At 41.1% G+C, this 22,370-nt stretch overlaps 4 protein-coding genes and 1 long non-coding RNA gene across 5 annotated transcripts; 2 read left to right on the forward strand and 3 right to left on the reverse strand.

The window, feature by feature from the left end:
• The first annotated feature begins 271 nt into the window (after window positions 1–271).
• LOC126792602 (probable inactive receptor kinase At1g27190) lies at window positions 272–2,383 on the forward strand. Its single transcript, XM_050519012.1, has one exon. The coding sequence runs from the start codon at window positions 339–341 to the stop codon at window positions 2,154–2,156; it is 1,818 nt and encodes a 605-aa protein (XP_050374969.1). The 5' UTR covers window positions 272–338; the 3' UTR covers window positions 2,157–2,383.
• Window positions 2,384–3,590: 1,207 nt separating this feature from the next.
• LOC126792607 (uncharacterized) lies at window positions 3,591–5,394 on the forward strand. The gene is made up of 4 exons (XM_050519031.1): window positions 3,591–3,701; window positions 3,815–3,935; window positions 4,595–4,894; window positions 5,055–5,394. Exons 1-4 carry the CDS (start codon window positions 3,631–3,633, stop codon window positions 5,163–5,165), a joined length of 603 nt encoding a protein of 200 aa, XP_050374988.1. The 5' UTR covers window positions 3,591–3,630; the 3' UTR covers window positions 5,166–5,394.
• Window positions 5,395–5,552: 158 nt separating this feature from the next.
• Window positions 5,553–8,455, reverse strand: LOC126792605 (serine/threonine-protein phosphatase PP2A catalytic subunit). Its single transcript, XM_050519030.1, has 6 exons — window positions 7,988–8,455; window positions 7,383–7,497; window positions 6,637–6,745; window positions 6,455–6,532; window positions 6,099–6,290; window positions 5,553–5,990 (listed from the first exon to the last, which is right to left on the reverse strand). The coding sequence occupies exons 1-6, from the start codon at window positions 8,238–8,240 to the stop codon at window positions 5,817–5,819; spliced, it is 921 nt and encodes a 306-aa protein (XP_050374987.1). The 5' UTR covers window positions 8,241–8,455; the 3' UTR covers window positions 5,553–5,816.
• Window positions 8,456–12,310: 3,855 nt separating this feature from the next.
• Window positions 12,311–14,297, reverse strand: LOC126791656 (uncharacterized). The gene is made up of 2 exons (XM_050518131.1): window positions 14,015–14,297; window positions 12,311–12,565 (listed from the first exon to the last, which is right to left on the reverse strand). Exons 1-2 carry the CDS (start codon window positions 14,254–14,256, stop codon window positions 12,526–12,528), a joined length of 282 nt encoding a protein of 93 aa, XP_050374088.1. The 5' UTR covers window positions 14,257–14,297; the 3' UTR covers window positions 12,311–12,525.
• Window positions 14,298–14,404: 107 nt separating this feature from the next.
• LOC126791905 (uncharacterized) lies at window positions 14,405–17,049 on the reverse strand. The gene is made up of 3 exons (XR_007671883.1): window positions 16,637–17,049; window positions 15,691–15,755; window positions 14,405–14,645 (listed from the first exon to the last, which is right to left on the reverse strand). It is a non-coding gene; the product is annotated as an uncharacterized LOC126791905 (long non-coding RNA).
• Window positions 17,050–22,370: the final 5,321 nt, after the last annotated feature.

The following is a 22,370-nucleotide window of genomic DNA, read 5'->3' on the forward strand; positions in this document are numbered from 1 at the left end:
AGTTGCATTCTCGTAGCCACTAAAGCCCAACCTAATCTTTTGTAGTGGCTGGAAGTTAAGACTTAGATCTTAATCAAGGAGCCTTAATCAATCAACTCCACAACTCTTTAATTACTAGTTTAGTGTTTAATCAAATATAAAAACTTAAGCATCACCATTTGCACCACATCAGGGACAAAACGACGACGTAATAAGGCCCCACCAACAAAGACCAGTCAAAACATTCCAAAAGCTGCTGCTCCTCCTTTGAATCAAATGGGACTACTCTTGTTCTCTCTCAGCCTCCACCATCACCATCATCTCCACCGCCTCAAAATCCAACCCTAAACCCTAACACCATGAAGATCGCTTCACCCCTAGCTTTAGTCTCACTCGTCGTCTTCCTCAGCTCGCTCCGCTTCTGCCGCTCGATCGAGGACGACCTCACCTGCCTCGCCGGCGTCAAGCGCTCGCTGGCCGACCCCGACGGCCGCCTCAGCCAATGGAACCTCGCCAACAACTCCGTCGCCTCAATCTGCAAGCTCGTCGGAGTTTCGTGCTGGAACGAGAAGGAGAATCGCCTCCTCAGCCTCCAGCTCCCGTCGATGAGCCTCGCCGGCGAGCTACCGGAGTCGCTCAAGTACTGCCACAGCCTCCAAACCCTAGATCTCTCCGGCAATGCTCTCTCCGGTCCGGTCCCGCCGCAAATCTGCGACTGGCTACCTTATCTCGTGACTCTAGATCTCTCTAGTAACCGTCTCTCCGGCTCGATTCCGCCGGAGATTGTCAACTGTAAGTTTCTGAACACTCTGATTCTGAACGATAACCGTCTTTCCGGTTCGATTCCGTATGAGCTTGGCCGGCTGGACCGGTTGAAGAAGTTTTCAGTGGCCAATAATGGCCTTTCCGGCACAATCCCGCCGGAACTGTCCAAATTCGAAAAGGACGATTTCGAAGGGAACGGTAAGCTGTGTGGGAAGCCGCTGGGGTCGAAATGCGGCGGCCTGAGCGGCAAAAGCCTCGGGATTATAATCGCCGCCGGGGCTATCGGCGCGGCGGCGTCTCTGGTTTTGGGGCTGGTGATTTGGTGGTGGTTTTTTATTAGGGGAAGTAAGAAAAAGCAAAGCTTTGGTGGTGTTGGTGTGAAAGGTGAGAGTGGCTGGGTTGGTTTGTTGAAGTCACACAAGCTTGTTCAGGTTTCTCTGTTTCAGAAGCCCATTGTGAAAGTCCGGTTAGCTGATTTGTTGGTGGCTACAGGCAATTTCGACGCGCAAAACATTGTCATTTCGGGGAGAACAGGGGTGTCGTACAAGGCGGTGTTGCCTGATGGGTCTGCATTGGCGATCAAGAGGCTTGGTGGGTGTAAACTCGGAGAGAAGCAGTTTAGGTTGGAGATGAATAGGTTGGGGCAGCTGAGGCATCCGAATTTGGTGCCTTTGTTGGGGTTCTGTGTTGTGGAGGAAGAGAAGCTTTTGGTGTATAAGCACATGTATAATGGTACATTGTACTCGCAGTTGCATGGGAGTGGTAATGTGAGTAGCCAGTATGGTTTTTTGGATTGGTTGACACGGTTGAGGATTGGTGTGGGAGCAGCAAGAGGACTTGCTTGGCTTCATCATGCTTGCCAGCCGCCGCAGATGCACCAGAACATTAGCTCGAATGTGATTCTTCTTGATTATGATTTTGAGGCTCGGATAACGGATTTTGGATTGGCGAGGCTGGTGGGTTCTCGTGATTCAAATGATAGCTCGTTTGTGAATCTAGGAGAGATTGGTTATGTTGCTCCGGAGTATTCGAGCACAATGGTTGCGTCGTTAAAAGGGGATGTCTATGGATTCGGGGTAGTTCTTTTGGAATTGATTACCGGACAGAAACCTTTAGAAATCAGTAATGTAGTGGAGGGGTTCAAGGGGAATTTGGTGGACTGGGTGTCTGGCTTATCAAACACTGGTAGGAATGTTGATGCCGTAGACAATGTCTTAGCAGGGAAAGGTCATGATGATGAAATTTTACAGTTCATGAGGGTGGCTTGCTCTTGCGTGGTTGCTAGGCCAAAAGATAGGCCTTCTATGCATCAAGTTTACGAGTCATTGAAGAGCTTGGCTGATAAACACGGTTTCTCTGAACAGTACGATGAATTTCCATTGATATTGGGCAAGCAGGTTCCTGAATCTTGATTCTTATTAAGGAATAGTTGGGCTGGAAAGTATTAAATGTACAAGATAATACTGCAGCATTCGGGCACATCTTTGTTTTACGCTTGTGAAGAGGCATTTTCAGCAGTTGGTATGGTTTTTTGAGCATGATTTCCCTGTTGTAATGCCCACCTCTTGAATCTTTCTGTATTATAAAGAAGCATTGTAATTTTCACGTCGTTCAAAATGAAATCTCTGTCTGGCTTTTTTCTTTCCATTTGCTTTGTTCTCTCCATAAAGCTTACGAATCAAGTTAAGGTGCATCTCAGGCCTCGCCTTTGAATCATTCTTTGAACTTTCTCCATCTCAAAGGCCCCCACTCACCCACTCAGTATTATAGAACATAAAGCCTGGAGTTAAATGAAACAATCATGTGTGTCTTGTATTCAGTGATCTTTCTATTCTGACCAGGAAGAAGAACAAACCGTAACCAAACCATGGCCTTCTCGTGACCTCTGCAGAAAATATTTAAGAACCCAGCAGCATTATTCGAGCTAGACCATAAATAACCTATGTTTCAGTAGGGGGGCATTTCATGACCCAACCCTGCGATGTGGGGGCGTTATGAAATGGCGTCGTTTAAGTCATACTGGTGGTTTGGCTTTCAGCTTCCGGCTCATCACCCTGAAGAATGAAAAACATGCTTATATAGTCCATTACTAACTGATGCAATCAATTTTAAATTTTTTGCCAGGAACCTGTTATTAGTGTTACCATGACCTTTATATTAGTGCAGGAATTATAATCATCCCACAAAAGTGATGTATCATAGTTTAATTGATTGGGAATTAAAATGCAGCAAAGTCAGCTTTAGGGTTGTGCTATTACGGAGGTGGTGACCAAACCCAGATGACTCTACAGAACGTGGACACTGGACACTTGCTAGCCAAGCTCTCTCTTTTAATATGCTTTTTGATAAATGAAGTTTTAATTTGGTATTCAGAGTGGGTTTTTTGTTGTTGACTGAACAGAGTGGGTTATCAGACCTATTCTTTATACATTGGTAGATAACCACTAAAAATGTTTGTCGGATTAAATTGTTGTCAACTACTCTGTTACCACTGATGATTCTATTTCACGAATGGTTTGCATATTTGTGTAGGCTCATCTTGTCCTGGTTGATTAAAGCCGACCGTGTTTTCCTTAGTGAGAAAATCCGTATACTGCGTGGTGCTTGTAGACGACTCTGTATAGTAGCTAGTAAATAAACTAATAATGAGCTCTCCCAGCCTCTTCAGGAATATGAGATCCGGGTTAGGGCTTGATAAACATTCAAGCAAACCCCAAATCACCTCTACGCTTCTGGCCCAAATCGCGCATAAATACCGCTAAAAGGCGGGGTCGTTTTATAAATACTTAACAACATAAGGGCCACTTTTGTTAATTAAAAAATTGAATGTCCCATTTTAGCAGAAACTCCAGAAAGAGAGAGAGAGAGAGGAGAAGCAACGAAAATATGCCCTCAGATTCACCATTCTTTCTCCTCCTCTTCTTCTTCTTCGCTCTGCTCTCAATAGGCTACGCCACGTAAGCCCTAATACATATACGTATGTACGTACTTGTTTGATTCTTAATATGTGATCTGCTGCAGTTGAATTTTGAACCTGTTTTTTTTTTTTTGTTCTTTGGGGCTTATACAGAATCGAGGAAAGAATTGGAAGTAGAGAGCTACTGGGTCTGAAAGAAACCCCACATGGAACTAACGCGACCTATGAATGCTCTCCTGATGGCCCCTGCGTTGCTTGCCAATACTCTGAAAAGGTCTCTATTTCAATTTAATTCTAATCAAATTGATTTGGATTTTAAATTATCAGTGCGTATTTTGAAGCATTGAGTTTTGGTTTGAGCTGGTTTCGGTTTTATTCTAGTTATACATTTTGTTGGACAGAATGGTTTGGTATCTAAATTGGCTTTAAAAATGCTGCAAATGAAAAGCAACACTGGAACAATTGAAACTGATGATCTTAATCTAGATTTTGATTTATAAGGCTCTCAAGCTAGACAGCTAGTGCAGGTGTTAAGGGAATGTTGGAGACCTAGTTAGATGTAGCTAAAGGAGGTAATGAATACGAAGAATTGAAGATAATGAGATGTTGATATATAACCCAGATTAGAATGATTTCATTTGCAACTGATGCTCTTGATAGAGATAGAATCTTTGTATTAATGTGTAGTTGGGGGATATTTAAAGGGTCCGATGAAGCAATAGCGCTATGATTTTGATCTTGTATGAGATTGGGTAAGCACTGTTAGGTGACTCTGATTGAGAAATTCCATACTGAATGGTTGTTATGATGTGTTGCTTCTAATATCATAATAACACTGATTGAATGCTTTTTTCTTTCTACTGGCTGTGTCTCCTACCGTGTCTTTCAAATTCATTTGCCTCATAGCAGTAGTAATTCTATCTTTAACTGTAGAGCAATGAGAAGTATCGCTGCAGTGAGACTGGCTATCGCATCCCTTTGAAATGTGTGGAAATTAATCAAGGATTAAAGGATGTGAAGGCAAAGAAAGACCCTAAGAAGATTAGATCAACTCTGGAAATTTCTCACAACATCTCAACATACTATAATGCGGAAGAGCTTCGTACTCTTTTAAACCATAGAAGTTTACTGGATGCTTCTTCTACAGAAGAGAATAACCAGCAGGGTTATATTACTTACAGAAGCTGTATACCACCAGTTAATGAAGATAAGTTGTCAGTGCTTGGTTTCGAGGTATTGTCTGCAACTTTAATCACCCATCTTATTCTTGTGAGATAATTAATGGTTATGGAACAAAAGAGGACAGAGAGCAGTAAAACACTTTATTCTTATGCTTCTATTATGAAGTGCTATTCTTATGGCCATAGACATGCTAATGAACTCCTTTGAGCAGGTGATTGTGCTGTGTTTGCTAGTCATTAGTGGTTCTTTTGTATACTACAAGAAAAGGCAGACAACTACGATTGCAGGATTTTCCCGAATTCAAAGCAATGCGAGATTTTGATGCAGTTCCTGTGCTGAATCGGAAGTCCCTCGCTGCCTTCAATATCTCTCGTTGTATGCTCATTCAGTCATTCATGTATTGAAATGACTCTGCAGAATCAGTTCTCTGTAGTGTAATATGACTCTTGTTCTTGTTTGGTATGAAACTGCAGAAAACCTATCCTTGCTACCCCAAAGTGCATTTTTCAATGTGCCTTGAGCCTTGTAAAGTTTGCTGCTCTAAGGGCAATGTAAATGGAACAGTTGAGTTGTACCACACCCTACCCCCATATTGATATCATCATAAGATTCACAGATTATAGTACGCAATATGCATTCAACTTATAATGTGTACCGCTGTTAGTGCAATGTAATTCAAAAATCAGCTTTCTAAGTTGAAGAAGCAAAATTACTGAACAAGATATACCATGTTATTGATGTTTCCTCTCAAAAAATATACAAGACAACAGTGACAGACCACGGGCGACTACTGTCAATTCTCCTAACGAGTTTCTTCGGAAAATCAACAAAACAGCAGCAGCAGGACAAAAACTCCAAACAAAAGAATCATGTTGACCATAACCCTCAACTTAAAAAACGGAACTCCTCTTAAAGACACATCTACAGTAACATGGCAGAAACATGGATTACACAGCCCATTGACATATTGAAATTACAAAAAATAATCTGGAGTCTTGCGTGTGTTGTCAGGCTCAATTTGACGAGGAGCCGGGTCAAATTGTAGAAAATTCTGGTCCATATTATCCCCAATTTCCAAAATAGCAGCCATATTCCCACACCGATAACAATAGTTTGGAGCACTAAAAACTGTCACGACATTCTTTTCCTGCAAACACATCATCCAGATGACGGTTCAAATTTCAGCCTTAACAAATGAATGAGCATGTCACCAGAAAAGAAGTACAAAGTTCTACTTCCATTTGTGTTCACATACCTGGCACCAGTTGTATCCTTCCATGACAAGCTGATGAGCTCTTGAAATCAGGCTCAATCCATTGGTATGATTAAACTGAGCAGCTATATCCTGTCCAAACGTATAACCAGCACCACGTGGAGATATTCCCCAACCACAGCGGTCATCAGGATCAGACCATAAGAGATCGCACATTGGTCCTTCATGTGGAACCTGCTCATTCACAAACAAGATGAGAAATACGGTTAAAAAGGAGATCGCAATATGAAAATGCAGTCATTATGATGAATATGAAGCATTCAAGAGCTCATACATAATTGTGTGATACACAATTTGTTGACACAAAATTTGGACATGGAAGAGAAACAACTTCATACCTCCTGGATACGGTCCAAGGCTCGAATATTGTCCAATGTGTCCAACGATGGTGAAAGGCCTCCATGCAAACAAAAAATCTACAATATATAAACCAAAGCTGTCAAAATTTAACCTAACTGATCAATCTTCAATTCATTTAACACTGTAAAACATAATTGACGGATAAAGTAGGTATATTGACCTGACTCTCAATAAGGGCTGTGAGGGGAAGATAATCAAATAAGTCAGTAAAGTACTTCCAGACATTGGCATTTCCGTATTTTCTCAAACACTCATCGTAGAAACCATACCTGGCAGAAATTAACAAAAATAAAGAACATAAGAACCACTCTAAATCAACATAATCTTAGTATTGGTGCTTGACAGTATCAAATATCAGCTTGTAGTGTATTTAAAAAGCAATATTCTGGTCAAGCATCCATGATTAACAAGGAGTCTCTCAATTAAGCCATAGCTGAAGAAGCAAATAGAACCTGACCAAGCTCAACCATATCACTCATCTCACAAAACGAAGAATTACCAACCTCCTCTAATACTGTCTCCACTTACAAAAGTATTCTACTCATGTAAGGTATTAGCTGCTACATTGTACGAGTTTTTTCTTCAATATCGACACAAGGTAGGGCAACCTAGGATTAAGAGCCTAATTATTTGTATTTTGCTGGCAAAAGGGAACTCTCTGGAAGTCAGCTAAGCATCAGCTAAACTTCCCATTTATTTTGGGGACTTGGTCCGACAAAAAGCAGATTTCAGATAGTGAAACCTATTATCTAAAAGAATTTATGGGTTAACAATGACATGCTTAAGAGTTAAATCTAAAGAGATTTACAATTCAATCAACAAAAAGGAGAGCTGTACATATTTGAATTTAGAAACAGATTCACATGCTGTGAGCACCAAGCTTAAGATTTATATAAAGATTCTTACACTTGAGTAATTTGCCGACTCTCATGATTGCCTCTCAGGATTGTAAGTCTATCTCTATAACGAACTTTCAGAGCCACCAGAAGTGTGACAGTCTCCACAGAATAATACCCGCGATCTGCATTAGTGTAGCCAATATATTTAAAAACACACATAAACGTAAGCATACCAAATACATAACACAAATTTATCCCCGGTAGACACAATACAAACACTCACCCCACGAGCATTATACAAACCAAGCTACAGCGCCATCATCGAATTTCAATACAATCAAACGAAAAAATAAAAATCAATAAATCCAACCTAACAAAATGCCGCTAATCAAGATTAACACAGACAAGCTCAATAATTCCATCTCCATCATTATACATTTATACCACACTCGGATAGTTCTAGAAAGATCTAGATCATAACATAGCTGGCTTCTATTAAACGAAACGAAAAGGATCAAACAAATCAAACATAATTCTACATCCAAACTCCAACCTCACCTAATTTCTAATCCTCATCCTAATCCTAATCCTAATCCATTCAATCAATATAATAAAAAATCGCACAATGAACAAAGAAAAGAGAGAGATAGAGAGAGAGATTAAGTGACAGACCTACATAATCACCCATGAAAAGGTAATTAGTATCAGGAGCGTTGCCTCCTATCCGAAACAGCTCAATGAGGTCGTAGAATTGGCCGTGTATGTCTCCGCACACCGTAACCGGGCACTTGACCGGTTGAACGTTCCACTCCTCCACCAGAATCGCCTTGGCTTGCTCGCACAGCGTCTTCACCTCCGCCTCCGGCAGCGTCTTGCACTCCATCAGGTGCTCGATCTGACGGTCCAGATCCCCTTGCGACGGCATCGTTTTCACCTCCTCCGCCTTTCTCTTCCCGCGCTTTTTCTCAGATCGCCGATTCCGATTAGATCTGACGGGTTGCGGCGGTGATCGGGGAGCGGCGGCGAGGAGGGATCAGGACGACGCGGGAGGCGAAACGAGTCGTTTTGAGGTTGGGTCGAGGCTCGACCCCTCTATCATTCGTCTCTGTGATCTTTTTTGTTTTTCTTTAAATGATACAAAAAAAATTGAAAAAGGAAACAAAATCGGTGAAATTAAATTGAAATTGTATTTATGTGAATGTGAGAGAAGAAGAGGGAAATGAAATGAAGCTCGCGCTCTCTCTCTCTCTCTCTCTCTCTCTCTCTCTCTCTCTCTGTATCGAAATGAAGCTCAAATGAAACCCAAATGCAGATTTGGGCTCTCCCCGGTGGCTCCGCCGAGTCAACATCGTGGATGACCGACACGTGTCGATCCAGCTGGCTTGTTTTGGACTGTTCAACCTCTACTACAGACTCTCTTGGTTGGCCCCTACGATTCCAAAATTTTCTGTTGTTTTTCTTTTTTGATAAGAATATTATGAGCCGAGTTCTTGTTCTTTGTTTTCTTTTTGGTGGGGAGTTCTTGTTCTTTGTTGGGTTCTTTGTTTCTATGAATGAATAGAGTTTTGGTTCTATTGGTCAAAGAATGCAGCCTCTCCAGAAGAGAAGGCTAACAGAAACTTGTTAGAGAGGTTTCTGTTAGAGAGGAGTGTAGGTGTAGGCAATTTGCTGCGAGTTCGTATAAAAAAAAATTGTTGTGAGTTTATTTGGTCCAAGAATCACAGCATGGATTTGTTCAGCTTTTTTGAATGTGGACTTAGAGAATTTGACCATGTTATAGGACTCTTATTCTATTTATGTAGTGGGTGACTCTCACAAAAGAATTGAGAAAGAAAGATGATGTTCAATAGTGGGTGACTAGGGGAGATTTCAAGTCAATAATTGAAGCAGTGAAACAAGATGGTTAAAGTGTTAAAGAGACTAGTGAGGGTTCGCCACTAGTTATGATTACATTAGTTTTAAACATGTATGTATTTCAAACTAATATTGTGTCGGATGCTATTGTTAATTAGTCTTGGTAATTCTAGTGATTCCACATATGAATTGATAGAGGTAGACTTCTATGTTTCTTTTGTGACATTGTAAACTTTGGTAGGACTACCAGACACTAGTATATAGACATATTTTCTTCTCGCAAAATAATGGATGACTAAGTTATGTGATGAGAAATTGAACTATCACAACATTCTGTTTTTGAGTAAAGAACTATCACAAGATTCAATCAAAAATGATAAAGAAAAGTAATTAAATAGCCCTAACTAGTAGGCCTGTTGGGCCGTTTATTCCTTGTTGTCTGTTGGATGTTGGGCTTTCTTGTTGTTTAAGAATCTTTTGCCAAAGCAAAAATAACGTAAACTAATCAGGTAGTGCCAACTGCCAAGAACTCTAATACACCATTACACCTAGCGAACCTGCCTAGACAGCGACTTCTATTATTGGACGTCAAATGTAAACTGCTCTACGTTGACAGATGTCGTTAGCTAGTAAACTGGAGAGCTTCAGTTGAGCAAGTTTGAAATTGAGAAAAAAGCACCAATAGTTCTTGAACTCTTGTGCGCAGACCACTTTAATACCCGAACTCATAGAGCTATTAATGTAGTACCTGAATTCTTAATTTGCTATCAAACACATACTTCTGTCAAATTAACCTAACGGATCCGTTAGATATCCGATGCAGCAAGCATGTGCACGAGCAAATGACCGAAATAGCCCTCAATTTCTATTTGAAAGGTTAATTATTGAATTATATAATCATAGAACGTAAATTTCTCCCTCTTCTTCTTCTCTTCTTACTGTTAGGCCACGTTTGGTAACCAGGAAAGTAGACATGGAAAAGGAAAGTGCTTCCTTTCTTGAATTTGGGAATCCAAGAAAAATGGGGGGAAAAGGAAATTGGTTCTAAAATGAAAAGAAAATTGGGTGGAAAACGTTTCCCTCCCCACCCCGTGGAAACATTTTTCATTTCTTGGTTGATTTCAATTCCTTTCCATTCTAGTTACCAAACGTGGCATTATATCATTCTTTCCGCAGAAAATCCCAGCACAAATCCATCCTATTTCTTCCTTCAAATCCAAAACTATTCAAACACACGGCAAGCAAGCCATGATATTCAATTATACATATGTAAGCTCTCAACATACAAAGACAAAATGTTCCCTTCAAACCATAAACACACAATCTGAGTTTCTAATTGCAATTTTGCCCCAAAATCATTCCAAATCCATCCTCCCCCATCTGAATCCACATCATGCTTGTTGTCCTAACTGTTGGGAGAACCACCGTTTAACCCAAAACACCAATAATCGACTCCAACGACATATACTAGTAATGAGCTAGGTCTGAATAGGTGGTTGGGCGAGTGAGTGGCTTGAGAAAGAGAGGGGTTTGGGGTTTTTGTTCTTTTGTAGAGTTTACGGGTTTACGATTTCTAAGATGGTTGGGAATTTAATTTGGAGAGAGGCTTTTAACACGAGTATAGAACATGAGGCTTCTCAAACCCAGTTTCCTTATGACTTGAACTTTATTGATTTATCTTTGTACTTCAGTTTTGGTTCATTCTGGGTTCAAGATCATACTGGATTGAAGGGATGGAGTTTATAAATATAGTGTGAAGCAGGAAAACGAACACGAAGAAAAGAGGGAAGAAGGAAAACGTAAATTTTGTTGTCATTTGTGGTGAAAGACATGTCCACCTTTTATGTTTTCTATCTTTAACGGATCCTTTAGGTTAATTTGACAGAAGTATGTGTTTGATAACAAATTAAGAATTCAGGCACCACGTTGATAGTTTTGTGAGTTCGGGTATCAAAATGGCATGCCCACAAGAATTCAGGGACTGGTGGTGCATTTTTCTCTTTGAAGTTGGAACAAATTTGGGAAAATTTATTATATGTAACCAATACATAATTTATTTAACGTACTTCTTTAATATTATTAGTCTATTTTTACTATATTTATTTCTAATTAGTTACTCATATTTAAATAATTTTTTTATCTTTCACCGCGTGCATGTTTACTATACTATTGAGTAATATAATTGGTTAGATACACCACATGACAGTGTCACGTAGTGTTCCGGGTACACATAATAATTACTCTAAATCTAGGAATTAGATGAATTTCCAAGTCAACGTACTTCAAGTTTACTGATCACTCTCTGATGCTGCCATGCATATAGCGAACTGGACGAGAGCATATAGATACCATTACTTCCAAGCTCGATCTTTTTTATTTTTCTGATGGTGGTAGACCGGTAGTTGCTCCATTTTGAACCACGGAGCTCTTTAATCTTGGTCTGTAAAGTATATATGCTATAAAAGATAAAGAGGAGGATGTAAAGCTCGGTTCAGTTAATTGATTAATTAGTTCTCACTTTGAAGAGTTCGGAATGGACCAATACAGTAGTAGCAGTACTTCCAGCATTATATATGTACGTTTAACCAGACGAATCTAGGTGGGAATTGAAAATAATCGACCAACACTTCCAGATGCAAAACACCTTTAATATAAATAGATGGTGGATTGGTGGAATTCACTTTAAAGCACTACAGCATGCAGTTTTGGAACTCATGCCAATGATGCCATTCTGTTTAATTTAGATGTTTTAGAATCTTCAACAAGGGCCAAAGCTAAAGCCAAATATGGATAATCATTGTAAATTATCAGAAAGTAAAAGAAAAATAAGAAATAACAATAATACATATATATATATGTATATATGATATATCTCGGCGACATTACCGATATATATATATATATTCCATAATGTCTTTATATGCTGCATGCAATTTAAATAGATATTGATCTTCTCTCTTCTATATCTACTAAAAAACTAAAATCTGTCGAGCCTACTAAAGTTGAGTTTCTGAAACAGTTAATTTTCTCTGTGGCTAGCTAGATACGATCTTTTTGAACTTGCATGAGATCGAGCGAGGAAAGTCGAGCGTATGTATTGTGTATCACTCAACTTTCATTTCATTTACCCGTCTAACTGTCTGTGAAACCAATTTCCAATTAGTTTTGAAGATTTTATATGCTGTAGTTCCAGGATATATACGAAATACACACACACACACACATTAGCCTAATATTAATAATTAAGGTAAGATACACATAGGCATCTATCTTCATCAATTGAGCTCGTACGCCCGTCATCGTCTTTGATATGCACTCCCTGCTGAACTTAGCTCTGTAGAGTACTGCTCCACTGGTTAAGCGTGGCCAGGCGGTCGCCCGGAGTTGCCAGATCTCCTGTATGATAAAGAAAAGAGTGAGAAATACGTCCAAGTAGTAATTGATCGAAGTCTCTAAACTAAGGTGAAGGCCTCTGTTCTAATTAGGGTTGTTTGCTTTATGCATATATTTACTTCGTTAGGACCAAGATACGTACCGTCATGTGTCTCGATCGTTCATTGTTTTGATTGCAGTATTTAGTGATTCTAGTTGCGTTGTAGTTTAAATACAGACTGATCAATTGCATGCCTAGATCGAGCTAATAAGGTAATTGCAGCCTATTTGCTGTTTATTTTCATACTAACGTACTATCGCAGCTCGCGATTCTTATTCTCAAGTATCCTGAGCCCTAATAAAGGCGAAATGCTGAAGGAGAAAGAGAACACAAGATGGAACATTATTTAGCCAATTAGCCTTAAACAAGCATCACTAAGATATGGAATGGAATAAAGTGAAGATACATACTTTATTTCTCTTTTGTCCAAGTGAGAAAATATATGGGAGATAAATAACTGTACCTAAATATGCTTAAACTGTTTGCAACAAATCCAAGGAACGGTTTATTTTCCATAACGATGACCAATGGAACAATTCAAGCATGAGAGGGCATCTTAGTGACTTAGTTTACATCAATGTTTTAAAAAGCGAAGACGTACTCTAAGACATTTTCTTGAAAGTCTTGAGCAATAAAACTTGAGGTGCATTAGACGTAAGTCTTATGTTATAAAAAAATTAGTAGTTAAATATGTAAATATATAATTATACACGTACAAAAAAACAAATATATATAAGAACTTATCAATTTATTACATTTTGATATAATGAAATTCCTAATCTAAACATTTTGTATAGTTTTCATCAATTTAAACACACAATATATAAAAATATAAAAATATATCTAAAACGATTATTTTTAAGGCATAGTAAAATGCGTGAAAACGTAGCTATAAACGTAAAATGCGTAAGCTTCATTGCCTAGACCGAAAAACATATGCGTTATGTAAGTAACTTTAAAATTTTTAAGCATCAGATGAGTCTTGAGACGAGTTTTTTAAAACATTAGTTTGCATGTTTATTCGTTTTAATAATTTAATTCTTTGTACACTTCATTGTGGGTGCCCTAAACATAAAAGTTTCTCTGAGATTTATGCACATGAAAGACAAACAGTCAAACAAGATCAAGAATCCGTGTTAAAATTAAACCTAAAAAACTAGCTTGATTGGGTGAAGAAAGGAAGAAATTCATTTTATCCACACGTACATTTCAGTCTAGTTGCGGGTTGCGACGGAAAATAGAATATGTGAATGAGCATTATATATATTTTCAGATCGGAAATGAGATCCAACAAGCTTTTGATGAATGTCCTCACGTACTCTTATTCACCGTTGCCGATCGATTCTATAAAACCACATATAAGGGAACATATATATATATATATATATATATATATATATATAGTCTGGTACCTGTTGTGAATAGGATCCGGGCCATTTGGAACTCTTCTTTTGCTCATATAGTTGAGATCCAGCTCCGGATGAACAAGTTTCTGATCTTCGGGCTTCATACTCGTACCTGAAAACTGATACGATGAAGCTGATGATGGGGTCATATGTGTACTCTTTGTTGACCCTATGCCTCCTTGAGCTTGATCAGTAGAAGTCGAGTCTAGCGTAGCAACCAACAAAACCAAGATAAAGCCTACCACCATGGCTGTTCCCAACAGTACCTTAACAAAGCAAGAAGAAACACGATCGTTGTAACGACCCTAAAATTTCGAGCTTCAAAACTCAAAATCTTAGGATCGTTAAACACAAAAATAATCTCAAATAAACCGAAATCATTTTAATGTCGCAGCGGATCATTTCTGAGTTCTCAATACAACTCAGACAACCAATTATTACAACCCAAATTATAATCCATACACAAAATGGAAATGTAATAATTCTCACAAATCACTCACAAATCTCACAAATGAAAATACACAAATCCTCACACACGAATCCATGCTAAAATCTCACCACAAGTAGGATCCGAACGACTTCGAGCCTCTGTAGTCGTCACTCAACCACCACTAATCAGCACCTGCAGAATTATCCCCTACACCATCGAATTGGTGCACCGGGATTGTAAACACAAACCCGGTAAGCTTATAGCTCGTATGAGTAAAATCACAATACAGTTCGCATATCAATATATACGAAAGATCACAACACAACAAATATAAATGCCCCCATGAGCCAATGGTCAGCCCATCTGGTTGACCCAAAGAAATAGGAAATGAAAAGCTCATGAGGAAATTAAGTAACCCTTCTGGTTACCCAATGCATTTATAATACGGGTACCAAGAACGCTGGTACACATCTGTTACCCCTCTCGTAATACACCGTTGATATTGGATAGCCACCCGCTACCCAACATCCAAAATACACCGAGTACCCATGAGCAGATAACCACCCGTTACCTCACATGCAGTACTAAGGCAGACAGACTAGAGCTCTAACTGTATCGTAACTTTCGCCCGGCCAAAGGCTAGGTTCCGACTTGCCAAACACGCACAATAATCTCACATCATATTGTGCCAAAAATCAGGTCCGAAGACAATTCACATTTTAACAATCTCAATGTTAAAAATCACGTACAATAATCCCACATCATATTGTACCACACATCACGTCCGAAGACAAATCACAATTTTTTTTTAACATTCTCCGTGATAAAATCATGTACAATAATCACTCATCATATTGTACGTTTTAAAACTTTCACGATATCACCACAATAAAAATCATAACAGTATATTATATAGCAAACTATATATATTCGTATTTATTACCATTTATACAATATATACATAGTCCACTATATCCTATACATGTCATATTTCATAAACACCTGAAGAATTACGTACAATATTCTCACATACTCATGCTCAATTTTCCGTCACCGAAATGACTATTTTTAATGCATTAATAACAGTACGTAATTTAATGAACTATATATATATTATGTACCTATTACCATTATACTATATATATGTAGTCCACTAAATTATATACATGTTATAATTCATTTGATACACACACATGCCAAATGTTGAATCACCACAAGGGTAGATTCGTAAATTCAGTGAGATTTTACTCACCTTATTGACTTGAGCGTAATTCCTCAATTTCCGATAATAATCCCTTTCCTCGATTTAGCGATCACCTTAAAAAGATAAAACAAGAATTTAGAATCGTTTCGTAAACCTTTAAATGCCAAAACAGTAATATACGGTACTGTTCAGCAATTTGGTTATACGAAGTTACTGTTCACTGTTCACTATTCACGGTTACTGTACAATACTCCATTAATACGTATTTCTGTACGTATAAATATTTAATACGTATTTCTGTACGTATAAATATTAAATACGTATTTCTGTACGTATAAATATTAAATACGTATTTTCTGTACGTATAAATATTAATACGTATTTCTATACGTATAAATATTAATACGTATTTCTGTACGTATAAATATTAATACGTATTTCTGTACGTATAAATATTAATACGTATTTCTGTACGTATACGTACGATTTAATGTAAATACAAATTCAGTAAATAAAATTTACTAAATTACCCTTTTTACAATTTACTTTTTACATTTACTGAAAGTAAATTATAATTACATTTACCGTAGGTAAAACTTAATTACATTTACCGCAGTAAATAAAAATTACATTTACGTTTACCGTACACAGTAAATTACCAAAATACCCCTTCATTCAAAACTAATTACACCGCCTCGTATGGCGGCGCGTGTGGCACACGCGCCACCTCCGGCCGGCAGCGCGTGGGGCCCACGCGCCGAGCCCAAAACCGGCGCGTGTGGCGCCACCACCACCCCAAAACCGTCCTCCTTCCTCCCCTCTTCCTCCCTCCGCTCCTAAGCAGCCCTTACACCACCCCACGCCTCCCCACGCGCCGCCTCTAGGCGGCGGTATCTCCTCTCCTCTTCCTCCTCCAATCCCCCACCAAAACACCACAAATCGATCCACAATTACAACAACAACATCACAATGACCAATCCTAGCTAAACCTCACCTTGATTCGAACCTTTGGATTGTCAAATCGACGTTGATGAGCTTGAGGTGCCGGCGGCCTTGCAGTTGAGAAGCGGCGGTGCTTGTCGCGGTTTCCAATAGCCGATTGTGTCACCGGAGGCACTAGGGGTGAGGAGAGATGATGGTGATGCAGCTCAAGTCTTGGTCTCACCGGTGGAGTGTTTTGGGCGACTGTGAATCGCGCGGTTTCGGTGAGAGGGAGAGGATGAGGTGACAGTGAGAGGGAGATGGAAAAGAGCGATCGGTGAGGGGGAGAGGGGGAGCGATCGGTGAGGGGGAGAGGGGGAGCGATCGGTGAGGGCGAGAGGGATCCGAGTGAGGGAGAGAGAGAGAAGGTCGGGAGAGTGAGAGAGAAGAGAGAAAGGGAGAGCGGCGGAATGAGAGAGAAGGGAGAGAAAGGGTTTCTGATTATGGAAACCCTAATCCCATAGTTATCTATTTATACTAGTTTCCAAATCGGAAACTAACTTCCGACGTTAATAACTTTTACTTCCGACGTCCGATTCGAACGCGTCACATATACACGAACTCGTATCGACGAGCTCTACAACTTCCGTGAAGAAAGTTTTCACAACCGAGCGACGAAATGAAAGTTGATAAATTCGTTCGGAAACGTAACGTTTTCTTATTAAACGTTCTCGGAACGCTTCCGTTTCCGTTTCGTAACGATTGCTAACAACTCAAATTCGATTTAAAAACAAACTTCACAACTCAATAGAATTTAATTAAATTCAAATATTGTTTGAAAACGTGGGTTATTACAATCTACCCCCCTTAAAGGAATTTCGTCCCGAAATTCGAGTTCACTCAACAAACAACTGTGGATATCTGGTCATCATGTCCGACTCTAGCTCCCATGATGCATCACCCTCATCATGGTGACTCCACAACACTTTGACTAGCCCAACTTCTCTTCTCCGAAGCTTCTTTGTGGATCTATCCAGGATACGAACCGGTTCGACCACAAATGTAGCATTTTCCTTCACCTCAATGGTGCTATGATCAATCACATGTGACTCATCTGGTACATACTTCCTTAACATGGAAATGTGGAAGACATTGTGAACACCCGACATACTAGTAGGCAAGGCTAGGCGATATGCTAGTTCGCCCACCTTCTCAAGTATCTCAAAAGGCCCAACATACCTCGGTGCCAATTTTCCCTTCTTGCCGAATCTCACTACGCCCCTCATAGGTGAAACTTTCAAGAACACATGATCACCAATCTCGAACTCCACATGTCTCCTCTTCAGGTCTGCATAGCTCTTCTGTCTACTCTGAGCGGTCCGGATTCTGTCTCGAATGATCGAGATCTTCTCCGTGGTTTCCTGAACCACCTCTGGACCCATCAGTGCCTCATCACCAACTTCGGCCCAACAGATCGGAGATCGACATGGTCTACCATAAAGTGCCTCATAAGGTGCCATGCCGATGCTAGAATGGTAGCTGTTGTTGTAGGCAAACTCAATCAATCTCAAATGATCTTCCCAGCTACCCTTGAAATCCAACACACATGCTCTCAACATGTCCTCCATCACCTGATTCACCCTCTCCGTCTGTCCATCCGTCTGAGGGTGAAAAGCTGTACTCATATCCAAGGTAGTGCCCATCGCCTTCTGCAAACCACCCCAGAACTTCGAAGTGAAACGTGCATCTCTATCGGAAACAATAGAAACTGGAGCACCATGAAGTCTCACTACCTCATCCACATATAGTTTCCCAAGCACGTCCACTGAGTACTTCATCGACACTGGGAGAAAATGAGCCGACTTCGTCAATCGGTCGACAATTACCCATATGGCATCGTGACCCTTCCTCGATCTAGGCAACCCGGTCACAAAATCCATAGATATCTGCTCCCACTTCCAAAGAGGAATAGTCAGTGGTTTCAACATGCCAGCTGGTCGTTGATGTTCTGCTTTCACTTGCTGACATGTAAGGCACTTCGATACAAACTCTGCTACATCTTTCTTCATACCGTTCCACCAGAATTGTCTGCATAGGTCCTTGTACATCTTGGTGTTCCCTGGATGGACGGTATAGCGTGAACGATGTGCCGTACGAAGAACTTCCTCCCGAAGATCATCACAATCTGGGACACACAACCTTGCCCCAAACCTCAACCCTCCATCGGGTCCAACTCTCCACTCAGAAGGACACTCATCAAGCGTATCAACTACAAGATCCGCCAACTTGGCTCGTGAGTGTCTATCCTGCGCCTGACCCTGTATGATCCTCGTGATCAATGTGGGTTGCACTGTGACACTACCAAGAAAGACCCTTGGTTCTCCTCCCGATGGTACCAAATCAAACTCTGATGCAGCTTCTAGCATGAACCATTCCTGGACCATAAGAGAAGCTACCACACCTCTCGGTTTCCTGCTCAAGGCATCCGCCACCACATTTGCCTTCCCCGGGTGGTACTCTAATGTGAAGTCATAGTCCTTGAGGAGTTCCATCCACCTCCTCTGCCTCATATTCAGCTCCTTTTGTGAGAATAAGTACTTCAAACTCTTATGATCTGAGAAGAGTTGAAATTTCTCCCCATACAAGTAATGTCTCCAAATCTTCAGTGCAAATACTACTGCCGCCAGCTCTAGGTCGTGTGTCGGATAATTCTTCTCATGAATCTTCAACTGTCTCGAGCCATATGCAACAACTCCTCCATTCTGCATCAACACACAACCCAAACCTTGGAGCGAAGCATCACTGTAAATGACATAGCCACCACCACTAGAGGGAATCGTCAACACTGGAGCTGTGGTCAGTCTAGTCTTTAGCTTGCTGAATGCTTCCTCACATGCATCCGTCCACACGAACGGAGTATCTTTCTTGGTCAACTTGGTCAATGAAGATGCGATACTAGAAAACCCCTCGATAAACCTCCTGTAGTAACCTGCCAACCCGAGGAAACTACGTATCTCTGTAGGGTTCTTTGGACGACTCCAATTCTTCACTGCCTCTACCTTTGCTGGGTCCACTAGTACTCCATCTTTTGAGACAACATGACCAAGGAATTTGACCTCTTCTTTCCAGAACTCACACTTCTCTAGCTTGGCATACAGTCTCGCCTCCTTCAAGGTCTGCAACACTGTTCTCAGATGCACCACATGTTCTTCTTGTGTCTTGGAGTATATCAGAATGTCATCCACAAACACCACTACGAACTCATCCAAGTATGGACTAAATACTTGGTTCATCAAACTCATGAAGACAGCTGGTGCATTCGTTAGACCAAATGGCATGACAACAAACTCATAATGTCCATACCGGGTCCTGAAGGCTGTCTTCGATATATCTTCTTCCTTCACTCTGAGTTGATGATAACCGGATCTCAAATCAATCTTTGAGAACACTGTAGCACCTTTGAGCTGATCGAACAAGTCATCAATCCTAGGTAAGGGATACCTATTCTTGATGGTCACCTTGTTCAGTTCTCTGTAGTCCACACATAACCGCAGAGAACCATCTTTCTTCTTCACGAACAAAACAGGTGCTCCCCAAGGTGAAACGCTAGGTCTAATGAACCCTTGATCTAATAACTCATCGATCTGCACCTTCAGCTCCTTAAGTTCATTCTGCGCCATTCTATATGGCGCCTTTGACACAGGTGCTGTACCGGGTACTATATCAATGCAGAAATCTACCACTCTTCGAGGAGGTAGCCCCGGTATCTCTTGGAACACTTCACCAAACTCAGATACTACCACAATGTCTGTGATAGTCACTTCCTGATCCACTGACTCCACATGTGCCAAAACTCCTGATCTCATGGCGTTGTCGGACTTGAGGCAACGATAACGAAACACTGGCTCTCCAGGTCTATGAAAGGACACTACCATGTCGAAACAATCAATCACAGCATGTTGTGGTCTCAACCAATCAATCCCCAAGATCACATCATAAGTGTGGTCCGGAATCACAATCAACGAAGCAGAGAACTCTCTACTCCCAATCAATATAGGACAAGCTTTGCAGATTGTCTCTAACTCAAGTGACACTCCAAGGGGTGAAGTGACACATAAGGCGTCCCCGAGAGGTGTAGGAATCAATCCTAGCATCTCCACTACCGAACTAGCAATGAATGAATGTGATGCTCCCGTATCAAACAACACTCTAGCAAGGTAGTCAAAAAGTGATAATGTACCTTCCACCCCTGTATCTCGCTGACCCACTGCGAACACTCTAGCTTGACCCGCTGGTAGCTGTCTCTGCGGCCGTTCCTGTCTACCCGGAAGTGGTCGGGTACAATCTCGAGCTATGTGTCCCACTTGCCCGCACCGGTGGCAGCCTGCTCTCTTCGGTTTCGGACATGCTGAGGCGTAATGTCCCATCTCATTGCAGCTATAACACCTCACTGCTGCTAATGGTCTGACTGGTGCTGCTCTGATGGCTAAGGGTGGCGCCCTTGTCGGGGCCTGATAGTGGGGTCTTGGCCTCTTCCATGACCTATCCTTCGGCCCTGAGTGCTCGCTGCCTGTATAGACTGCCTTGCCTTTCCCCTTCGCATCTCTGTTCCCCACGTCACCTGCTCGAGTCTTCTCTGCTTGCTCCAAACTCATAGCACTCTCAAATATCTGCTCCCGTGAAGTCAGGCAAAGGACTGATATCATGGTCTTGTACTCTTGCTTCAGCCCACGTAGATACTTCTGAGCTAAAGCAGTCGCACCCATAGGCCTGACATACCGATACAGTTGCGAGAATCGAGCATCATACTCTCTAATGGTCATGTCTCCCTGTACCAATGCCAGAACTCCAACTCTAAGTCCTCCTGTACTGAGGCTGGGAAATACTTCTCTTGGAATATGGTGGTGAAATCTCCCCATGTGAATGTAGACACATCCACAATCTGTCTCATGCTCTTCCACCAATCTAGAGCATCACCCTTGAGAAAGAATGTAGCTATCTTTCTCTTCTCAATCTCTGTGCACTCTATCATCTCAAAATAAGTCTCCATACCCTCGATCCAATGGTCAGCTACCATGTGATCTAGTCCCCCATGAAATGTCGGAGCTGACAGTGCACTAATATCCTTGATCAGCTTCAACACTCGACCGTCATCTCTAACCGCAGGAGCTGGCTCATCCTGCTCCTCCTGCGGAGCAGCCTCCTCATAGAGGTTCTCCACGTTGCGGACTCGACCTGTGGCCCTACCTCGACCTCGGCCTACCCGCTCTACCTGTGGAGCAGCCTCCTCATAAAGGTTCTCCACGTTGCGGACTCGGCCCGCGGTCCTACCTCGACCACGTCCTCTCGCCCGTCCTCGGCCCTGTCCTCGGCCCTTATCAGCGTTCATCACCTTCAAACAACGAAACACTTAGTCAACACTTGTGAAATCTCGAATTCAACTAAAACAGATTCAATAGGTATTAACATGAAATTTCAGCATATGATGAATCATCGAAGTATCATCACGATACATCTCGGAGGACCAAACCATTAGGTATGGCTCCTAAAACACTCTCGCGTACCCGACGACATATCAATACCGAGGAGCATGTGATGGGGGCCCGCCTGCAGTCGGATCATCGCTCCCGGATGATATTGATAATCGCCAAATACGCACTTAGGCTCTGATACCAACTGTAACGACCCTAAAATTTCGAGCTTCAAAACTCAAAATCTTAGGATCGTTAAACACAAAAATAATCTCAAATAAACCGAAATCATTTTAATGTCGCAGCGGATCATTTCTGAGTTCTCAATACAACTCA

This window comes from Argentina anserina, chromosome 4 (assembly GCF_933775445.1).
Source record: "Argentina anserina chromosome 4, drPotAnse1.1, whole genome shotgun sequence".
Taxonomy (NCBI): domain Eukaryota; kingdom Viridiplantae; phylum Streptophyta; class Magnoliopsida; order Rosales; family Rosaceae; genus Argentina; species Argentina anserina.

Bases quoted from the DNA above. Each gene is read 5' to 3' on its own strand.
- LOC126792602 (XM_050519012.1), top strand. From the start codon at position 339: ATGAAGATCGCTTCACCCCTAGCTTTAGTCTCACTCGTCGTCTTCCTC.
- LOC126792607 (XM_050519031.1), top strand. From the start codon at position 3,631: ATGCCCTCAGATTCACCATTCTTTCTCCTCCTCTTCTTCTTCTTCGCT. The intron at 3,702-3,814 runs GTAAGCCCTAAT...GGGCTTATACAG, and splicing joins CTCTCAATAGGCTACGCCAC to AATCGAGGAAAGAATTGGAA. The intron at 3,936-4,594 runs GTCTCTATTTCA...CTTTAACTGTAG, and splicing joins CTTGCCAATACTCTGAAAAG to AGCAATGAGAAGTATCGCTG.
- LOC126792605 (XM_050519030.1), bottom strand. From the start codon at position 8,240: ATGCCGTCGCAAGGGGATCTGGACCGTCAGATCGAGCACCTGATGGAG. The intron at 7,498-7,987 runs GTCTGTCACTTA...ACACTAATGCAG, and splicing joins TTTCATGGGTGATTATGTAG to ATCGCGGGTATTATTCTGTG. The intron at 6,746-7,382 runs GTAAGAATCTTT...AATTTCTGCCAG, and splicing joins AGTCGGCAAATTACTCAAGT to GTATGGTTTCTACGATGAGT.
- LOC126791656 (XM_050518131.1), bottom strand. From the start codon at position 14,256: ATGGTGGTAGGCTTTATCTTGGTTTTGTTGGTTGCTACGCTAGACTCG. The intron at 12,566-14,014 runs GTACCAGACTAT...TTTATCATACAG, and splicing joins CCGGATCCTATTCACAACAG to GAGATCTGGCAACTCCGGGC.